The 18,444-nt window shown below is 42.1% G+C and overlaps 1 protein-coding gene across 10 annotated transcripts in view; it reads right to left on the bottom strand.

Moving 5' to 3' along the window:
* The window catches only part of LOC147046279 (RNA-binding Raly-like protein), a 33,447-nt gene that overhangs the window by 9,833 nt on the left and 5,170 nt on the right, over positions 1-18,444 (bottom strand). For 2 of the 10 annotated variants that reach the window (XM_085930837.1, XM_085930832.1), the window contains 4 exons: positions 13,733-13,817; positions 11,441-11,637; positions 6,430-6,508; positions 315-592 (listed from right to left, as the gene is read on the bottom strand). In XM_085930837.1, the coding sequence (XP_085786963.1) occupies positions 315-570 (256 nt within the window). In that variant the 5' untranslated portion in view covers positions 571-592; positions 6,430-6,508; positions 11,441-11,637; positions 13,733-13,817. Of the gene's footprint in view, positions 1-314; positions 1,091-6,429; positions 6,509-11,034; positions 11,080-11,440; positions 12,163-13,732; positions 13,818-18,444 lie in introns of those variants that run through there. The other 8 variants (XM_085930841.1, XM_085930834.1, XM_085930833.1 and 5 more) reach the window with 8 other exon arrangements.

Here is an 18,444-nt window from a genome sequence, read left to right on the forward strand (position 1 = left end):
GGATTAGGCGTTGAACGTCATTGATGACTCATTGATGACTGAGTGAACAGTGGAATTTTCACAGATTCTTCTGATAGATTAAGATTAAGGGATTGTTTTCAGTAGACACGAACTATATAATGCGCATCCCCGCCACCTACTGGACTGGAGTGAAACAGCATTGGCCTGTATGTGTCCCTCTAATCCAAATGAGGCAGATTAATTTCTTTCTTTCAGCCCAGTTAAAATGGATCTTCTTGGATTTCTATAATTGTCAGTGGCAGTGAATGAGTTGAGTGTATTTCATGAATAATGTAACACGAGATCAACGTTACCTAGCGACTGTCCTGCAATGACCCTGTTGTTCTCGCCCGCCACAGCTGCCCGGGCGTTCCTCTCACTGACGTACTGGACAAAGGCGTAGCCCTTGTGCACGGAGCATCCCACGATCTTGCCGTACTTGGCGAAGATGGCCTCGATGTCGGCCTTGCTCACCACCGCCGTGTTGAGGTTGCCGATGAAGACGCGGGAGTTGAGCGAGCGCGGGTCATTCTTGTTGGTCACGTTGCTAGTCTGGCTCTTGCCGGTCATCCTAGACCTGCCGCAGTGCCTGCTGGGCAAACACAAGGGAGCGCTGTTATTACTCAGAATGTGTACAAATCAGGCGGGAACTATTTTCCAAAATAATCTAAGAACCCTTTTCTTCACCCTTCAATATTGTGATTATTATTGATGTGCAATTATTTTTTGTAGCTCCTCATGCCATGATTTTTTTTTAACAAGCACAAGAAATAAACTAATCGGTATTCTTATGAAGTGAGTCCAGTCATCTGCCAGAACATAGCGAGATCACAATTGTACGCAAGACAAACCAAAATAATCGTCCGATCGACAGCTTGTATCTCAAATAAACTCTGCAATTTCCTGTCAATGTCACAAGATGACGGCAAAGCACTACTTTTTATGAAACAGAGGCTATTGTGGGGCGTTTCGCAAAGCGCACAAAACAATGTAGAGGTGACTGTCAGAGAATAACGGCGGATAGGTGAGCCCAAAAACAGCAATCTGTAAACATGAATTTGGGAATAGGAAGGACAACACCGTGGACATATTCATGAGCTAAGCCTCACGTTTGAAAATAGCACATTTTCACACTTGATTTTGTCACGCCCTATATAGTTATGTTTCTTGCATGACGTGTGAACTACCTCAGTAAAAATTGGGGGGGGGGGGGGGGGGGAAAGATGTATGGTGACAAGTTTTCCTGGAGGTGCACGTCAGTCAGACAAATCACCGGCACCGAGTGAGCCCCGCGGCGGGTAATGCTTTCGACGTGTTAGCAGTGCTTCGTGGCGTGTTTACAGCCTCCCTACGGCACCACGCGTTTGTTCCCCGTCATGCCGCATGGCGCCGAGGGGATCAGCAGATCTGATTGCAACAAGAGGGAAGAAGAAGTTAGGGAGGTCTCTCAGAGTTTAGACCCACATTCAAGGATCATTAATATTCATGGTGACGAGCATATGAGCGTGAAGACAGTTTTGTATTTCCCAACAAACCCGGACAGGACTCTGGGTTAAAACCTAAGACCAGTAGTGGAGTGGAATGTTACCTATAGGTAAGAAAAATATATTTCCCAGTGGCGCATGCTGAAGAAGGAAATTCTATTTTAACCTGGCAATATTCTCTACAGCAGATTTCCCTTCAGAATAACACATTCTACATTAAACACACACACGCACGCACACACAAAATGAAGGACAACTGCAGTTTTGTGCAGTTGATTAACCTAAAAAGTTTGCAAGAGCAAAAAGTCCGACAAAGCCCGTAGTTGCGAGTGCCGAGGTCATTAGACGGTTGATTATGCAAGCATGAGCACATTTAAGCAGACTTAATTGGACAAAGCCGGGAGCCGCTGAATTGAAGCCCATGCTGAGCACAAAGGGGTTACAGAGAAGGCCTCTGCTCGTTAATTAGTAGCCGGAAAAAGATATGTGTGAAAAAATGTACATGTACACTCAACTATGTCTTATGTACGCTAATTAGAATTAGTAACGCTTCTGTATACTTCATTTCTTATTGAGTAGATTTGTTTTTCTATTTCTTTTTTAGAACAAACTTGGCAAGTTCAGCTCATTAAAACAATCCAAGCCTTCCTTCCTTCCTTCCTTCCTTCCTTCCTTCCTTCCTTCCTTCCTTCCTTCCTTCCTTCCTTCCTTCCTTCCTTCCTTCCTTCCTTCCTTCCTTCCTTCCTTCCTTCCTGAATCCCTGGAAGATTTCTTAGACAAGCGTGCAAAGGGTCGAGGGGGACATTTCCTCTTTTTTTCCATGTTCACTTCCTGTCAGTGTACGCGTCCTTCCCGTGGCTGTGGTCTGACTTTCGTTTATTTCCCTGAAGCGTTCCAATCTTCTCACACCCACCCAAAACATTCCATCTCCATCCTCTGCCTGCTCGCCACCACCACCAAGAGCAGCAGGCGCAGCGTAAAGAGCCCGAGGCAGTGTTGAGTGTTATTTTCTCTTTAATCATCCTACAAGTGCTGCCTTATTCATTGAAAATTCCATCTGTTCCAACAGGCTATGCTTTCTCTGAAATATACCTGCTACTCTGGCATAGTATTCAAGCGGATGCCAAATAAGAATCAGCCGACAAACATGAAGCTCTCTGTCTGGGTCAGAAGTGTCTCTTTTGAATATGCTTTATAAGATGATTTATCCTTCTTAACTTCCACTCAGTTTCCTCACCAGCCCGACGGCAAGGATTCAAAAGATGTGATCTTTGTCCCGTGTGGCATTTAGGAGACATCGAACAAGTTTTTCAATCCGTCAAAATTTCTTGTCAGTTGTTTTTAACGAGCTTAAAAATATATGAATTTTATTCCAGCTACATTAAACCAGCCACATCATATTTGATGTGATCCAATATAGAAAATTAAGAACAGCATAATTCTCACATTGAAGATCTCCTTATTTTACGAGAAATGTAACAAGTCGAAATATGACAATCTGCTCGTAGAAATTTTCATGACATTATTCTACTGTGCAAAAAAAAAGTTGTGATTTTAAAGTGGAAAAAGCGACTGTTTTGAATTGGAAGAAGTTCAAATAATTAAAAAAGGCAAATTTACAAAAAAGTTGTAATTTTATGTTCATAAAATGTAAATATTGAGCAAAGGTTTTTATGTTCATAAAATGTAAATATTGCGCAAAGGTTGGTTTTTGTTACAGAAATGTTTAGATGAACTCAAAATATGTAAAAAAGTCAAGTGAAATGAAATACCTTTCAATCAAAGGCACAATTTTCTTTTTAAAGACGTTTTTATGGGCAAGACGATGTGCATTTAAAGCCTCCCTCATTTTCCCAGCCCTCGTTATCGCGCCTTCAAATAATGCCACTTTGTACTTCTTCAAGCTCATTGAAAGAAAATAAGGAAAAACACATCAAAAGCAAATCCTTTTGCCATATTCATGAAGTCTCAGAGATCCTCAAAGCCTGTTTGAGAAGAAAGAAGAAAAAGCTGCCAAAGTGTGGAGGGAAAACAACCCAGCCAGCAAAGGCGCGAGGGAGAGAAGGAGAGTCAGGCGGCCAAGTTTAGAGTTTAGTGGCGCGGCGGCCCTCCAGCCAAGAGTTTTTATTCCGTCACCTTTGCAACTTAAAACACCGACTACCGACGATGCGGCAACGACAAACACGAGTCTCTCCGAGCACAAGATTGTCATTTTAGGGTCATCTAGCTACATATGGCGTGTTTAATGACGCGCCAAAGCAAAGAGTCTCACCTGCGCTGTGATCATTAGTGTGAAATAAGGTTGGCTTTAATTTGCCGACGTCTTTATGAGCTGTCTGCCGTGACACATTAAACATGTCACTTGGGCTATCGTCGAACCGCAGTGACAGACGAGTGTAAAGAATCAAAGCGCCGCAGACTGCGGATATGTGGCTATAAATCATCTCTCTTTTTTTTGTAATTACTATGAATGACAGCCAAACGCATTAGGGACTAAGTGTGGACTCAAATCTAATTACATTTTTTTACTGTCTTAATTTAAAAGCTACGGCACGGTGCAAGTCCTCTCACTCTATTTTTATGCACTGACGTGTCATAAAATGCGAGGATGTATTTGAAAAATATATATATATTGCTGCGGCAAATTACATAAAAGCCAAAGATAGTGATTAAAAGCGTCGGTCCTTTGTGTAATTCATGACCTTACGCACAAAGGCAAGGGAGTGAAACTGATCAACACACATTAAGTCAAAATTAAACAATGGATTGGGGAGTTAAGCGACATTAGCGCTAAATGAAATGTAATCATTGAGCAGAATGGCTCAAAGCAGGGGTGGCCAACCTGCGGCCTGAATTAAAGCTACAATCAAACTTGGATGCCATTCTCCGTCCATATTTGATGACCTCGGGGAAAAAAGCTTGGCGATTTTAGCATCACCATCTGTCTAGGATGGATACTTGATTCCAACGGAAGCTTATTTGGCCAAACTCCTTAGCAGGAGTCGGTCAAAACGCTACAAATGATTGCGTTAAACTGAAACGGTGACTCTGTTCAGGCGTGGATTTTCGTGACTTTTTGTGTCTACTCATGATAGGCCGTGCTAATTAGTACCTTTAATGAAATGGCTTTGGGAGCTGAAATAATTTATTTTTCACGAAAGCTGTTGGACAACTTCGAAGGAAATACCCTCAAAAGCCACTTCAAACCAGAATAGCAAACTTTTAAGGTTCTTGTGACTTTTTTTGTGGGTCTAATCATGACAGAGACACCCACAAAATGTTATGTCACTAAGTGAAACAAACTCCAGGTGCTGATTTTAAATAAATTCTAAAGGAGCGGTCCCCCACTTTTTCAGTACCAAGGACCAGCTTATTGTCAGACAATAATTTCACAGACCGGCTTTTTAGGTGTGGCGGATAAATACAACAAAATAAAACAATACGACCGGCATAAAAACAATGGTATTGCGGTGCGGAGGAGGTGTGTCGCAAAAGACTTTACTGAACAGACTCATAAAACAAAGCGAAAAAAGAACAAGGGAAGTGCCTTACCGCATAAACCTCACGTTCGCAACACACCGTTAGTTCCATGGGGGAATTCTGTATACACACCACAGTATAATATAATAATAATAAACATGAATTCACTGTGTACTCCTATGTAACTTTACTAGCAGCATCCCCATAACATGGCGCAAACAACATAACATGAGTAATGTTATGTTTACATCACAGAGGTGTAGGAGAGAAAAAAAATCTACACAAAGGACAAACCTACAATAGGTACTACAAATGAAAATGGTACACTTTGTGTGACTTTTCAGACACGGGTTTAAATATTCATTATATTATGTTAAAAATTAAAACAGTGTCCTTCTTGCCATTATCCATTTGTTTCCCGTTCCCTTGCTAAAAGCACAAATGACTCGGCTAATGCATGGTGGAAATATTCCGACACTCAATTAGCAATTAAGGGCTTAATGAATAGACGCCCTCGCCGGCCCGTGTCGCTCCCGGCGGATTCTAATCTTTCTCTTTGCACAGTAAACAGCGGCCAATGCAGCAAGGACGACAACGCTGCCGGTTATTGTGGGAATATAATAAGCCAGTGTTGTCGTTTTGTGTACCACGTAAAGGATGACAGGCCCGTTGAGCGCTAATGTGCAAAACCAAGTCATTAAAAGTAAGCGGACCCATTTGAAGTCAAAGCCAAAATCAAACAACTTTTGGCTAGCAATTTTTAGCAGCTCAATTAAATCCATCCGTTCGTGGTACTACTGATTGTATTTGGACAGGTTTCTTCCTCCTATTTTTCCATACCATAGGACTCTCAGCCATCAACCATCTTTTTGCGAACAAAGGACTTCAGTTTGAAGGTTTCTACTCTTGGGTGGGTTCTGCTTCCTATTTTTCAATCCCATTCATGTTGGCTTGGAAGGACTCTGAGCCGCCGTTAATAACCAACTTTTTGCGAACAAAGGACTTGGAAGCGGTAGTGCTGCTAGCGGTTTTATTTTGGCAGTGTCTCTACTTTTAGTTTTCTTCCCAGTGTCTTTGGCTTGATAGGACTTTCGATAGATCCAGTCGCGAGCAAATTTATGTGAACATATTATGTTAATTGAAATCTTCTGTGTGTGGTGCATTTTAGGCCAATGTTGGCCAAGAAAGAAAAGTGACTGCATTAGCTTTTCCCGTTAGCTACTAGCTAATAGCCGCCACGTGCCGTGATCAAAAGCAGGAGAATAGAAGAAGGGAATAATAAGGAAAGGTAAATGAAAAACAAACGCAAGGCCAAGCTTCTTCGATGAGCTTAGACATCAACCAGGAAAGACGAAGAACAAAGGCATATATCAAGCGAGGTAGGTGGATATTAGCTTATAAATTATTACCCTCTCCTTTTTTATGTTCCCTCCATCAGCCCCCATCATTTACATATTACTCATACCTTTAATGAACTGCCTTTTTGGAGCGGCGAACTGCTGTTTGGCCGCGTTAGCGGGTGGGCCCGTGACTGTGCCGACCTCCTGTAAAGAGAATACATCACGATTTCAATCAGCCTCATCTCTCACTTTCCCGCTAAATTTATGCCGGTGCTGCGAGGCGTGGCGACACACGGGGGGCACCAGGCTCTTAAAATGAGTCACAACCGCCACGATTTGATTGGAAGCAACCTATAGCCTCGACCCAACTGACGACAACCGGGAGATAAAAGCAGCAGGTCCTATGGAGGGAGCATTATCTGTGCAATGGCCGCTCGCTATCTTCTCACCGTAGCCACTTGATGACTATCTGGGATTTATTTATTTTTTTTGTCTTTTACTACATATCGCCAAGCTTATCTGTGCGGTCCATGCTGGTGCAGGGAAATTCAAAATCTTTCTCACCACACCATTCACAGATGATACAAATCAAAGTCCTTTCCGTCAATAAGTCTATCGAGCCAACCGTAGAGAAAAAAGTAGAAGGTTTCTAAGGTAAAATTAGTAAACGCATGAATGGCTGGACCTAAATGCATCACACTAGTCATGTTAGAATCAAATCAAAGTGCCTTCACTAATAAAAACTTAAGTGTTTTGCATTAAGAGTGTGATCACGGACAAATTAAACTCGCATATCAAGGTACCACTGAATGAATAATTGAGTCATCTCCTATCAAAAATGTACTTTCATAAATGTATGAAATGATGAAATAAAACATTTAGAGAAAATGACGCACCGAGAGCAGATAACCACATTAGCTTCTTGCGCTAGGTTTGCAGTAATGACTAGAAGAGAAAATGTCCCTGTAGTTTATGTTTCAATGCCAAAGTATTCCTAAAATGGAATAATAATCACACTTAAGGGCACATTTTGTCACCCAAAAATGTCAATCCTGTCCCAAATGATCACTTTGCGTTGGCGCTTTGCTGCCATGGACATTAGCATGTTTGGCTATAAAATGCTCTAGTGACCTACTTTGTTACAACTGGTAGAGGAGAGGCTAAATTCGGCAGCAAAGGTGGAGAATTCACTCCCTGCCAGAAAAAATGGGAGGAACTTGCGGCATATGTTACACTACCACCATCACAGTTACCTCCTCGTTCTTTCACACCAGAATGAAGATTAGAAATAATCCCTCCGTCTCTCTCCTTTGTAAAGAACTATTTAAATGATGTAATTTTGGAATTAAAATTGACAGCAAAGGCTGCTACCACCTAATGTTCCCTGAGGCCATTTTTGCAAAGACAGATTTCTCCTCCATGAAAGTGCAACCACAAGAAAGACTGACATCAAAACATTTTCAAGAAGTCCTCAGAAATTGAATTACAACAAAACCGGGAAAGGAGAACTTTCTGGAGTCTGACGAGAAAAAAAATGCAAAGAAGAATGCCATACAAGTGGTCGTGCCCACGTATGTGTACAAAAGACCAAATAAGATGAAAAGGCGATATAAACTATGATCAGTACACAGCAGACTTCTCCCAAGGGCCAAGTGTTAAAGGAAATGAGAAACAGAGAACCAAAAATCATACTGATTCTCTAAATATGACAAGTTTTGACATTCTGCTGAATTGATTCGACTATAATGTGGTGTGGTGGAGCCCATCTTTTTGCAAGAAGGAGCACAGAGTGAAGATGTAGACGGCTACATTAGCTTCTCTTGCTAGTTGTCTCATAGCATCACAGTGCTTATTGGGGTGTAACACACAACCACATATACACACCTAAATCGTTTCCCCCTTGTCAGATTAAGAAAAAGTCATTCTAAAAGGAACACGGGAAGCCATTGTGCCCACGTGAATTCTCATTTTGTTTCTTATCTGAGGGATGAAGCCCTCTGAATGGGGGTCACAGAGCTTGAAATAGCATCAGACTCGTGTGGTGCGTCGCGGCGGCGAGGGCAGGGGTTAGTGAGCAAAGACGCTCCAGACGCTCAGGCGAGAATGGGCGTAATAAAGTCCTGGCGGCTGCCCACCGTGCTGAAATCAAATGGCATCTTCTGTTAAAAAAAAAAAAGGGGGGGGGCGAAAAGATACCGGTGCTAAGATGAAGACGCCGCGGGGCTAATGGCACTGCCTCACGACAGACGGCGCTCGCACTGTTGTTTGTGAAAAGACGGCCAGGAGCCATGTTGAAAGATACATTTTAGTGTGGCGAAAAAAAGACAGTCTCTAATAGGGAACAGTGGGCATTGGCACATTCATAATGGAACACCACGCCAGTGGTTCGCTTGTAAATGTTGACACGTACTCTCAGCTTTGCCGACGATTGCAAATACTCCTTTCCTCCCTGGTTATTGGACTCCCTACGTGTTATCGTCCACAGGCGGGCGTACAGAAAGAGATGAGAAACTAATCTATGTTAACCTTTTGACTGAATCAAAGCTGCTTTTAAACACTTTCCCAGTATGAACGACGTAAGGCGGAAATGCGCAACAGCAAAATGTCAAGAAACAGGAATCCAACACCTCAATTTTGCTATAACGTTGACATGTAACTTGGCTGATCCAATGTTAATGGAACCATCAAACAGCATGTAAATTAACTCAGAAATAGAGAGCTCTTTATAACTTTTGAGAGAGTTCTTCCAACTGGCCATGCTCCTGAGCGGCCTTACTGCTAACATCCCAAGTCTCCTGCCATTTTTATTTATGTTGAAGAACCTGGACAGTGACCACAACAGAATGACCAGATTGCTAGGATAATTGTTTCAACCTAATTCAAAGGAAAGTGAAAAGCTACGTTGCTTAAGGCTTCTTTTATTCTGCGAGTGTAGGCCTCCACTGGGCCAGAAAACAAGCTTAAGTCCAGCTTTAAAGATGTCTGTCTGCCTGCCTTAACTTCATTCCCTGCTTGTGGCTCATAGTGATTCAGTGCATGTGTACCTAAAGCCGGCTATCGCAGAGCCTCATCCCTGGCCAGAGATAAGCATTGTTTGCTTAGCGGCACATTTCATGCTTAGCGAGCCTGACCTGATGCCCATTCAACAGTCTGGCCTGGAAAAGATGTCAAATGTCCAGTTTTTCAAAGATGATTTAAGAAAGATGGTAAAAGGTTTAACCGCCATTTTCTGTGTTGTTCATTACCGCCCCCAAAGATGACTTTACGTTGACTAACACCAAATGTAAACTGATGTATACAATAAATGACCCGCAGGCTTCAGGTTGCCCAACACACGCTTTGCATTTGAGCTGCACCGTCAATGTCAAGCAATTAATCAAATCTACAAGCAAGTTTGCATAATGAACAAGTCCAGTATTCGGACTAGACGCCCCCCACCCGCACCCCGGTCTCCTTCCTCCCCTTGCTCCATGTCACCAACTCATTAAGGCTGTTTTCAAGTTGCCAAGTGTGTGATGTCTGACAGCGGCTGTGAGTTATCCCGAATGCAACACCACACAATGTCGTGCACGTGTGTGTGTGTGTGTGTGTGTGTGTGTGTGTGTGTGTGTGTGTGTGTGTGTGTGTGTGTGTGTGTGTGTGTGTGTGTGTGTGTGTGTGTGTGTGTGTGTGTGCAGGAGGCGCACAGCTGTGCCTGCCTCCGTTGGCAGGTAGTGTTTTGTTTTTCCACTGCACACATTTGCACTGCAAATGTTCAATTTGTGGATTCTGTGTAGCAACTTTGTATGCGTTCTGTGAGGTTCCCGGCCGGGGCCCTTCTTCTACGGAACAGGTTCTTTGATCGTTTAATCAGCAAAGCTAAGCATGGATTAATCGTACGGCTAGGTGATAAATGGTTTTAATCCGTACATATGACGTTAAGACTGAATTATTTTCTTACTGATTTCGATTTTCACAGTTGTATGCTGACGCCGCCGACATGAATTTATTCTAACACGGATAAAAACAGAACATTTACAAAAATCACTAACTCGGTAACACAGACTGCACGTGTTACCGAGTTAGTGATTTTTCTAACCCCTTTACTTTATTTCAAAAAGCAATTTTCACATACAAGGTCAGAGAAGAAAGTCAAACATAGAACCACGGAACTGAGGCAAGCATGCTAACCACTAGCATTTCAGCAATCAGCACAGGTGTATTTTCATTTACTATTTTTGGTAGAATTTTCATTTTCTTCTATTTCTCTTTGTTTTTCCCCTCATATATCATCAATTTAGGAATTTCAAGTTTCGATTATGTTTTTGATTTTCAAATTTTTTGTCTCAATTGTCTACGGTGGTGCCTTGAGATAATTTGCTCACATTGCTCATATCTCAAATCATCTTTCACCACTGAAATGTGTAACTAATATCATCATCATCATCATCATCAACAACATATTTGATACTAACAAGTTTATGCTTGCAAGTCAATGGCTAAATCGGCCAAATAACGGCTCATATTTTAATAATTGTGTACTATTTTATGATTATTTCATAATTTAATATCTTGTAGTATTTCTTAATCTTTTTGTAGAGGTTTTGATGTATTTTCAGAATTCTCCAAAAATAACAGGACATTATTTTCTGTAATATTTTTGTTTTCTAAATAGAATAATTGAGATATTATTCCATATGTTCCCTTATGAGAAGCTGCTTAAAATGTGCATTCATGCAACAAAAGTTCACCTGGCATCCGCATGAAGAACTCCAATCCAGTTCCACTGTCACCTGCTGCAAAAACATTCAAAATCCTCCAAAATCCAAAGTGTTTTTTTTTTTTTACTTCCACCACCAATGCTGCCAAAAATAAAAACGATAAAAAAAAAAAAAAAATCAAGAGTAAAATTGCCCCAAAAGCAACAACGCAGAAGGAACGGGGCGAGAGACTGAGCAAAAGGTGAATGCTGCTAAAATAGACGAGCGGATCCAAACCATTCCGCCAGCAGCACGTATGCGTCCTGCGTGGATGTGTGGGATGAATCGAAAGCATTGCATGCGCACAACAGCCGTGGCCCAAACGGCAACAACAAAACAAGGAGAGGAAAAAAAAAAAAACAAGACAAGAAAATGTGAGATCAAATGATGTACTCACCGAGCGGGAGTATGGAAAAAGAAATGTGGCGGGTGCTCGGCTCGCAGGCAGGCTGACACTCTCTCCAGTGTGTCCGCTCGCTGCTCGCAGCATCAGCCGGTGCTGGCGTCACGTGACTCAGGAGGGGCCACGCTTGTGTGGATTGTGACGTACACGCACGTGGCTGCATTTGGACCTTTTTTTTTTTTTCTTCTCCCCTGAATGAATGAATGGATGGAACATGCAGAGATGTAAATAGGATCATTTACAAAAAATGGTCAACAGCAAATTTTAATCAGAGATGGCGTTAGATTATTTTTTTTTTTTTCGAAGTGCATCAGGTTTATGACAGATTTTCACGTTTTGTATTTAACCTATAAAAGCTTGCGCAATAGGGATTTTACTATGCATTGTAATTTATAGCTACGTTGCAGTTGTTGAACCTAACCTTAAATATGACTATTTTTTTTTTATATTATTGATATATATTGCTAAACTACTACCATTTTTTAATGATATTATAAATGCAATATTTAATGAGACATCTGTGTTAAGACTTGTGGTGCTGCATAGAACACGGAAAGAAAATGTTTGACATAACTTGCTCTTTTATTGCAATACGGTATCCAGTAAACTCAAACATGCCCTGCGCAGTTAATAAAAGGCTTCCAAACCCGCCTGTCTCCCTTACGAGTGCATTGCTTTGGCCAGCTGATATTTCCTCTATGCCTTTGCTAATTAGCGAGGTCCCCGAAGGCATCATCGCTTCCCCAACCCACCCATCAAATTGAGTAAGAGGGTCTCCACACATAATCAATACATCCATTTATACCTCTGGGGGTTGGAGGGGGGGTTCTCATTAAAAACTACTTAAAGCATTAATCAAGTGAGTTTCTAATGAGCCCAAGGGTAGTATTGACAATCAATAGAGGGGGGGGGGGGCTTTAAGGCCGAGTCAGGTGGGACACAGTGCTGCCTTGACATCGTGTGTGCTTGTGTGTTAGACAGCAGCCTGGCCTGTCATCATGCTTTATTCGATGCGATGTGCTCTGCTAGTGCTTCCCTCTACTCAGAGTGCCTACAATGTGTTACAATCTCGAGGCAAAAGGACGCAAGACCGTAGAAACAAATCAGAACTAGAAGTGAACCTACTCGCTATTCACATATGCATCAATTGGAAAGACTTCATCCATGCTGCTATTTTTTGCTACAGTGCATCCAAAGGAGTAAACTGGAAGTTGTTTTTCCTGAGGCATGCATGCTCAATACATTCAATCCAACTCAAGGATTGAGGAGAACTCCATTTACACAAGATGCATCAAGCCGGAATGAAACAATTAAAACGCCGAGGTGGATTTTGGCTTTGGCATTGTCTGTTCTTTCATAGCTAGCTCTAAAACGGCGTAGACACTCCCCGTGGCTACAAACTAAGCAGATTCGGCAGACTATCCGTTCATCTGGAGCTAACACACGTACGTACGCACAAACACACACAAGCGCTGTAATTCACTGGCTTGCGTCCTGAGCTCGGAGTGAATAGCCCAAGCAGCTCATCTTCCTCAGCCCGGATATGCATCTTCAGGCGATTTTTAGAGGGGGGGGGAAGGTTGTGATGATGTGGAGGGCTCGTAAGCCACACATTCTTGTCCTCATAACACCCAATCAGATTTATTCACAACCTCGGGTTGAGGCATGAGTCCGCATGCTCCGAAATCTGTAATTATATAGTCGGCAGCAGGACACTCAATGCAACATTAATGGCAAAGCAGCTGTTGCCCCCCTCCCCTCGCCCACCAACAACTTTTTGAATAGGAGTGCAAGCAAATAATGCATCATGACCAGTGGTGAGTGCTGCTGCATATATGGCTGTGTATGTATCTATAGCTTTTGTTCAAGCCGGGGATAATAAAAAAAAAAAAAATGCATTTCAAAGGGCGCTGAATTACCCGCAGAAATGTTGAGTGGTGCTTACGCTGCAACGTCTGACAGAAAATAATGTGAGATGGGAAATGCTGGTGAGGCTCATGCGAGGTTGCTCTTTGTTGCCTAGCAGTGTTTGTACCTGACAAAATGTCATCATTTCTGACTGCATTAGCTTGTTGCTAAGTTGAAATGAATTTCACAACCACAATTACAACTCTAAATACTTGTATAGATATCAAGCTGTTTCAGCTTTCCCTCCCCAAAAACTCAAAAAAATTGTTGAGAAAAAAAATGCCCTTATAATATTGTGCTTGATATAAAAACAAAGAGTAATGACATAATGAAACAGAATTAAACCGTATTAACACATTTTTGCTACATTTGTCTCACCTTGGTCAGCAGTAAAAGACAAAGAGCACTTGAGTTCGATGCGGTCCTTCCGGGAAGCGACAGAAACTCTCATGGCGTGTCCCACCTAGAACAAAAGTGGGATTGGTCACTCTTCACATCATCATCTCTCTCTCACCTCATCAGTGCGGCGCTAATATTAGTCGTTCTACGGTCTATTTTTATATTGTGGGTGACATTGTGTAATATTTGCAAGAAAGGGTGACATTCCTCAGAGTAAAAACTAAAACCCTTGGCGTTCTTCAGGTGTCGTCCCCATCAACGACTTAATTGGATCAGATGCATGCCCTCCCTTGTCAAACGTGCACCTGGGCTCTGATTTTCGCTTGACGTCAAAGTGTCCGCCCGCTGTCTTTGCGCGACATTAAAGCATCATTGTTCCGTGGGTTGTGAGCTGTATGCTTGATCCGCCGCTCATCTTCCACTCATGACTTTGTAAAGTACTTCCCAAAGACAATAGCTGACAGAAGTAATCACAGCTCTGCCGGTATCAGATGACAGAAGCAGTCAGCTTGTAGATGCCGCTACATACAAATGACGACACGTCAACATTGCCGTAGCGCTCGGTGACAATCCTTCCTTATTTTACGTTTTATGTTTGTCTTGCGCTCTACTGCCTTTTGGCCACAGTTTTTGTTTTCTTTTGATACAAGTTGAAGCATTATGTGTGCCGAGGAATAGAACAACAACAACCTCACCTATGTTGAAAAAGAAATGTGTCTGGACCCAGCACAGGTGATACATTCAAAACTATCCAGTGTAAGAGCATACTTTTCCATTCCTACCACATTTCCTACTCGCCTATAATAACGTAATTGACATAAGTATGTTACATTTTTGTAAGAGCATGTCTTCTTTTCTCTGCCATGGGCAGAAAGGAGACGCTTTTGTGTTCGTGATGATGAAAGACTACCAGCCATTCAGTGAAGTGGAGGATAAAGTCATCCCAGTATTATTATTAGACTAAATATCTGTCCCAAACATTCCTCAAAAAGAGATGATGAAAGAATGTACAACAAAATTATTGCCCTGCATCAAGTAGTAGTCGTTCAAGCCCTTGTATGCAGTTGGAAATGAAACCAACATAATTACCCATCAGCAGCAAGACAACAAGTCTATACATGAATAAATGAGAAAGATTTGAGTGGAGCCTTTTGAAAGCCGTGTTGGTTGTAAAGTCACAATGCCACTAATAGGCTGTCGCCCTCACTGTCTTTTGCAGGGCTTGAAAGATTTGACTCTAACCACTCTTCTCACCATTTGCCATTGCCCCGGGGGCTCGACGTGTGGTCAGCAGTCTCGCACACCCACTTCCATAATTCAAACTGCCGAGTGTAGACTTGGGACTCGTTTGTCACACAAGAGAAAGAGAGAGAAGCCACCCTTGCCCCACCGCCAACCGACCACACACACCCACTCCAACTCTGGCCAGACAGACTCTCACAGCTCATCATCATCGGCCTCCGATGGGTAATGAACCTAAATGAGCTGACACCGGCGTCGAGATCTATAGGTGGTCCTGCTGAGATTGGTAGCAGTGCCCGGTTGGCGCATCCATTCCACTAAACCTGCTGCTTTGGCTTTTGCGCATTCTATATATTATGGGAGGAAGTCTCAAGTAAAAACAAGTGAGACAAAGAGGCGTTCTTGTTTTTGACAAGATGTGCACTAAATCCCCCGGCCAACGCTCAATAATCAGTCGGGCTTTGATGCGAAAAACCCCCCAAAACTAGCTGACTTAATCAGCAGAACAAGTACGGCATCACGCTCGATGGATGGAAAATTAGAGCACGGACGCTTCATGATTGTGGCTTAAACGGTTGTGAGGAAAATAATAAATGAATAAACAAATAAAGTAAAACAACACACTCAGTGTAGCCATTATTCTTCTGCTCTCACTGGGATGGATTGTCGTGGAGGATGAATCATCGGCTTAATGCTTTTAGCACTGCATGTTGTGAGTCTATTGTGAGTGAATGGGCTTTTTCATCTTGAAGCAAGGTCTTGCTTTTGTGTACTAGAAAAATATCGAGGAGTAACTGAGTACATGAAAGCTCGTTATCTTAATGCTAACGCTATAGGCAATGATTTGTTTGTTTGTTTTTGGAGGGGCTTGAGCGGATTAATGGCATCTCCGTTCATTTAAATGGAGGAAGATGATTTGACATTTGAGTGGTTTGAATTACTATCACGTTTAATGATTCAGAGCTTTTACGTAGATAATTTTTTTGTTTTGTTTTGTTTTTACACGTATCTAAACTTCTATTTAAGTTAAGTGTGAATACTTTTGCCATCTAAGCTTTTAGATTTTCAAATCAGACCACAGGAAGAGGGGGGCATTGTATTAATAGACTCCTGCCATTGACGAGTCCCTAAGGAGAAGATCCTTTCTCACGTGTATCGATCGGCGCAAAGGTCCATGCTGATTTGCATCGACAACAGCAACAAGGCCCTAATAGAAGCAAGCTTGTTTTCCAAACTGGACACACCAGGGACGCGTCACTTTGGAGAAAGACTTCATGCTGAGAAGGTCAACGCTGACCGTTACAGGGAATGATGAAAGGTGCTATTGACTTGATCGATCGATCTGTCTGCCTACCAAATTACCAGACTACTAATCTAACAATTTACCACAACCTATCTTTCTGTCCTCCTATTAACCTACACGACAGTACAGAATAACGATATGATTGTTCACCAATCTAACCAGCTGTCCTTTGGTCCAGAGACAAACCTACGATGACTTTTTGTTCTGTCCATCGAACTATACTACTTTTTATGTGAAGGGCCACCACATTTTCAAATGATCAATTTTACAACATTTCAAGAAACTCACAATGTCCCATCCCTGATAAGCTCCTGTGTTTTTAGAACAGGCCTGCAGGCTACCAATTATGTCCTTGGGGGCTATTTACTGCCCACAGGCGCCATGTTGGGCAACCCTGCAAGTGTACATGTATTATACTAATCGTCTTGTTACGTGTTTGTAATTATTTGTTGAAAGGCTGAATTTTAATGAACGTCCTATACAGATGTATCATGAAGATGAGCGAGTGCGTGTGTTGCAGCCGTGATTAGCGTGTTCCCTTAATGCGGGAACTGATTAGCAGACAGCAAAGCAATTCCGTGTGTGTGTGTGTCTGTAAGTGTGTGTGTGTATGAGCGTGTGTGTCTGTGTGCGTGTGTGTACTGCAATCAGCAGGCGGGTAATTTAGGGTGCACAAAACACAGTATAACAAACATTGTCAGTGGGGTGATCAAGCAAGAAAACGCATACAATGAATAAAACAATAAAACGCACGTCAAAATCCATGAAGAGAAAACATGCCACTACAAAAAAACAAAACAAGAGAGCTTCCACATCTTCCCAGCGAGCTATGAGGGCCGGTTTGAGCACACGCCGCTCATGGGAAGGCTGCTTCGCCGCTGAGAACTCGTTAGTGTCAAAGATGAAAAAGAAGCTAAAATCTCTCGCCAAATGTCACTGGATGGTTTACGCCAGAAACAGTTCCAACTGCTTCTGTGTGATTACGCAAAATATTGCGTTGTAGGCTATCATGAGCTGAAAAAAAAAGTGCAAGGAATCAGTAATGAATGCAAATCTAAGTCTGTCAAGGGTGCAACTGAGCTTGCATGCTTCCTGACAGCTTTCTTCACCCCACCTCCCCCCGCAACCCGTGTTGGCGCATCTCACCATCATGCTGCCTGTGAAAAGACCAATACTGATTTTTCTTTCTACTAAAAAAAAAAAAAAAAATAGGAAAAAAAAAAAATCAGCGAGGCTCTTACAAAATGATTGACAACATGGTTGTGAGTCTGCAATCTAATGCCAGCTCTGACAGCGTTATCCTTTCTAGTTTTTTTTGTATGCAGCAGCTTTCTTAACGCGAGCTTCACAAATACAATCGGGCCAAATGTGAGCACTTTGCATTTTTATGCAATCAAAGCCAGCTAAAACCGATTGTAAAATGACAGATTATCCCAAAATATATTCCAGCGGCGTGGAGACTGTTTAGATTTTTCCTCGGACCAGACCAAAAGCATTTTCCCTTTCTCGCTATCAAAGCCAGCAAAGGCCTGGCTTTTGCATGTCCATGGCTCAAATTCAAAAAAACATGCTCAGAATACAAGACTTGCCATGATGTCTCAAATAATTAATCTACTATTCACTTAGCAGTGAAAGTCTTGGGAAGATGCAAAATTCTAATTAAAACTTAAAATACTTCAAACATATTTTCAACTAGTCTGCTAGCTTAACGCTAATGCTAACACATAATCGAAAGCATAGCATCTATAGCCTAAACTTTGAATCAACAGATATTTGAACACAAACTGCACAGCAACACATTTATTCAATACAACATTACTTAAGTCATATATTCTTTATCCTCTGTTAGGGGTTAAGACAACAACAAATAATGGAACCGATTAATGACATTCCCATTCATTCAAATGGTAAAATATGATGTGAATGATGACTTAGTCAAAGTACCGCTGTGACTGCAATACTGGTTTACTGTTACTTATTATTTGTGGCAACGCTTTGCAGTCATCACCGTACGAAAGTTGCCCTAAAAGCCAAACTATCTATTTCGCTGAGTTGCAAAGGTGAAGGCAGGCTTTGGCGGCAATGAGGCGCACACTCGGGCAGCGCGCCGTGTTGACTGGCATCCGCTGCAAGGCACGTCTTCAGC

The sequence above is a fragment of the Syngnathus leptorhynchus genome, chromosome 14 (genome assembly GCF_054491065.1).
Source record: "Syngnathus leptorhynchus isolate UIUO chromosome 14, UIUO_Slep, whole genome shotgun sequence".
NCBI classification, from domain to species: Eukaryota; Metazoa; Chordata; class Actinopteri; order Syngnathiformes; family Syngnathidae; genus Syngnathus; species Syngnathus leptorhynchus.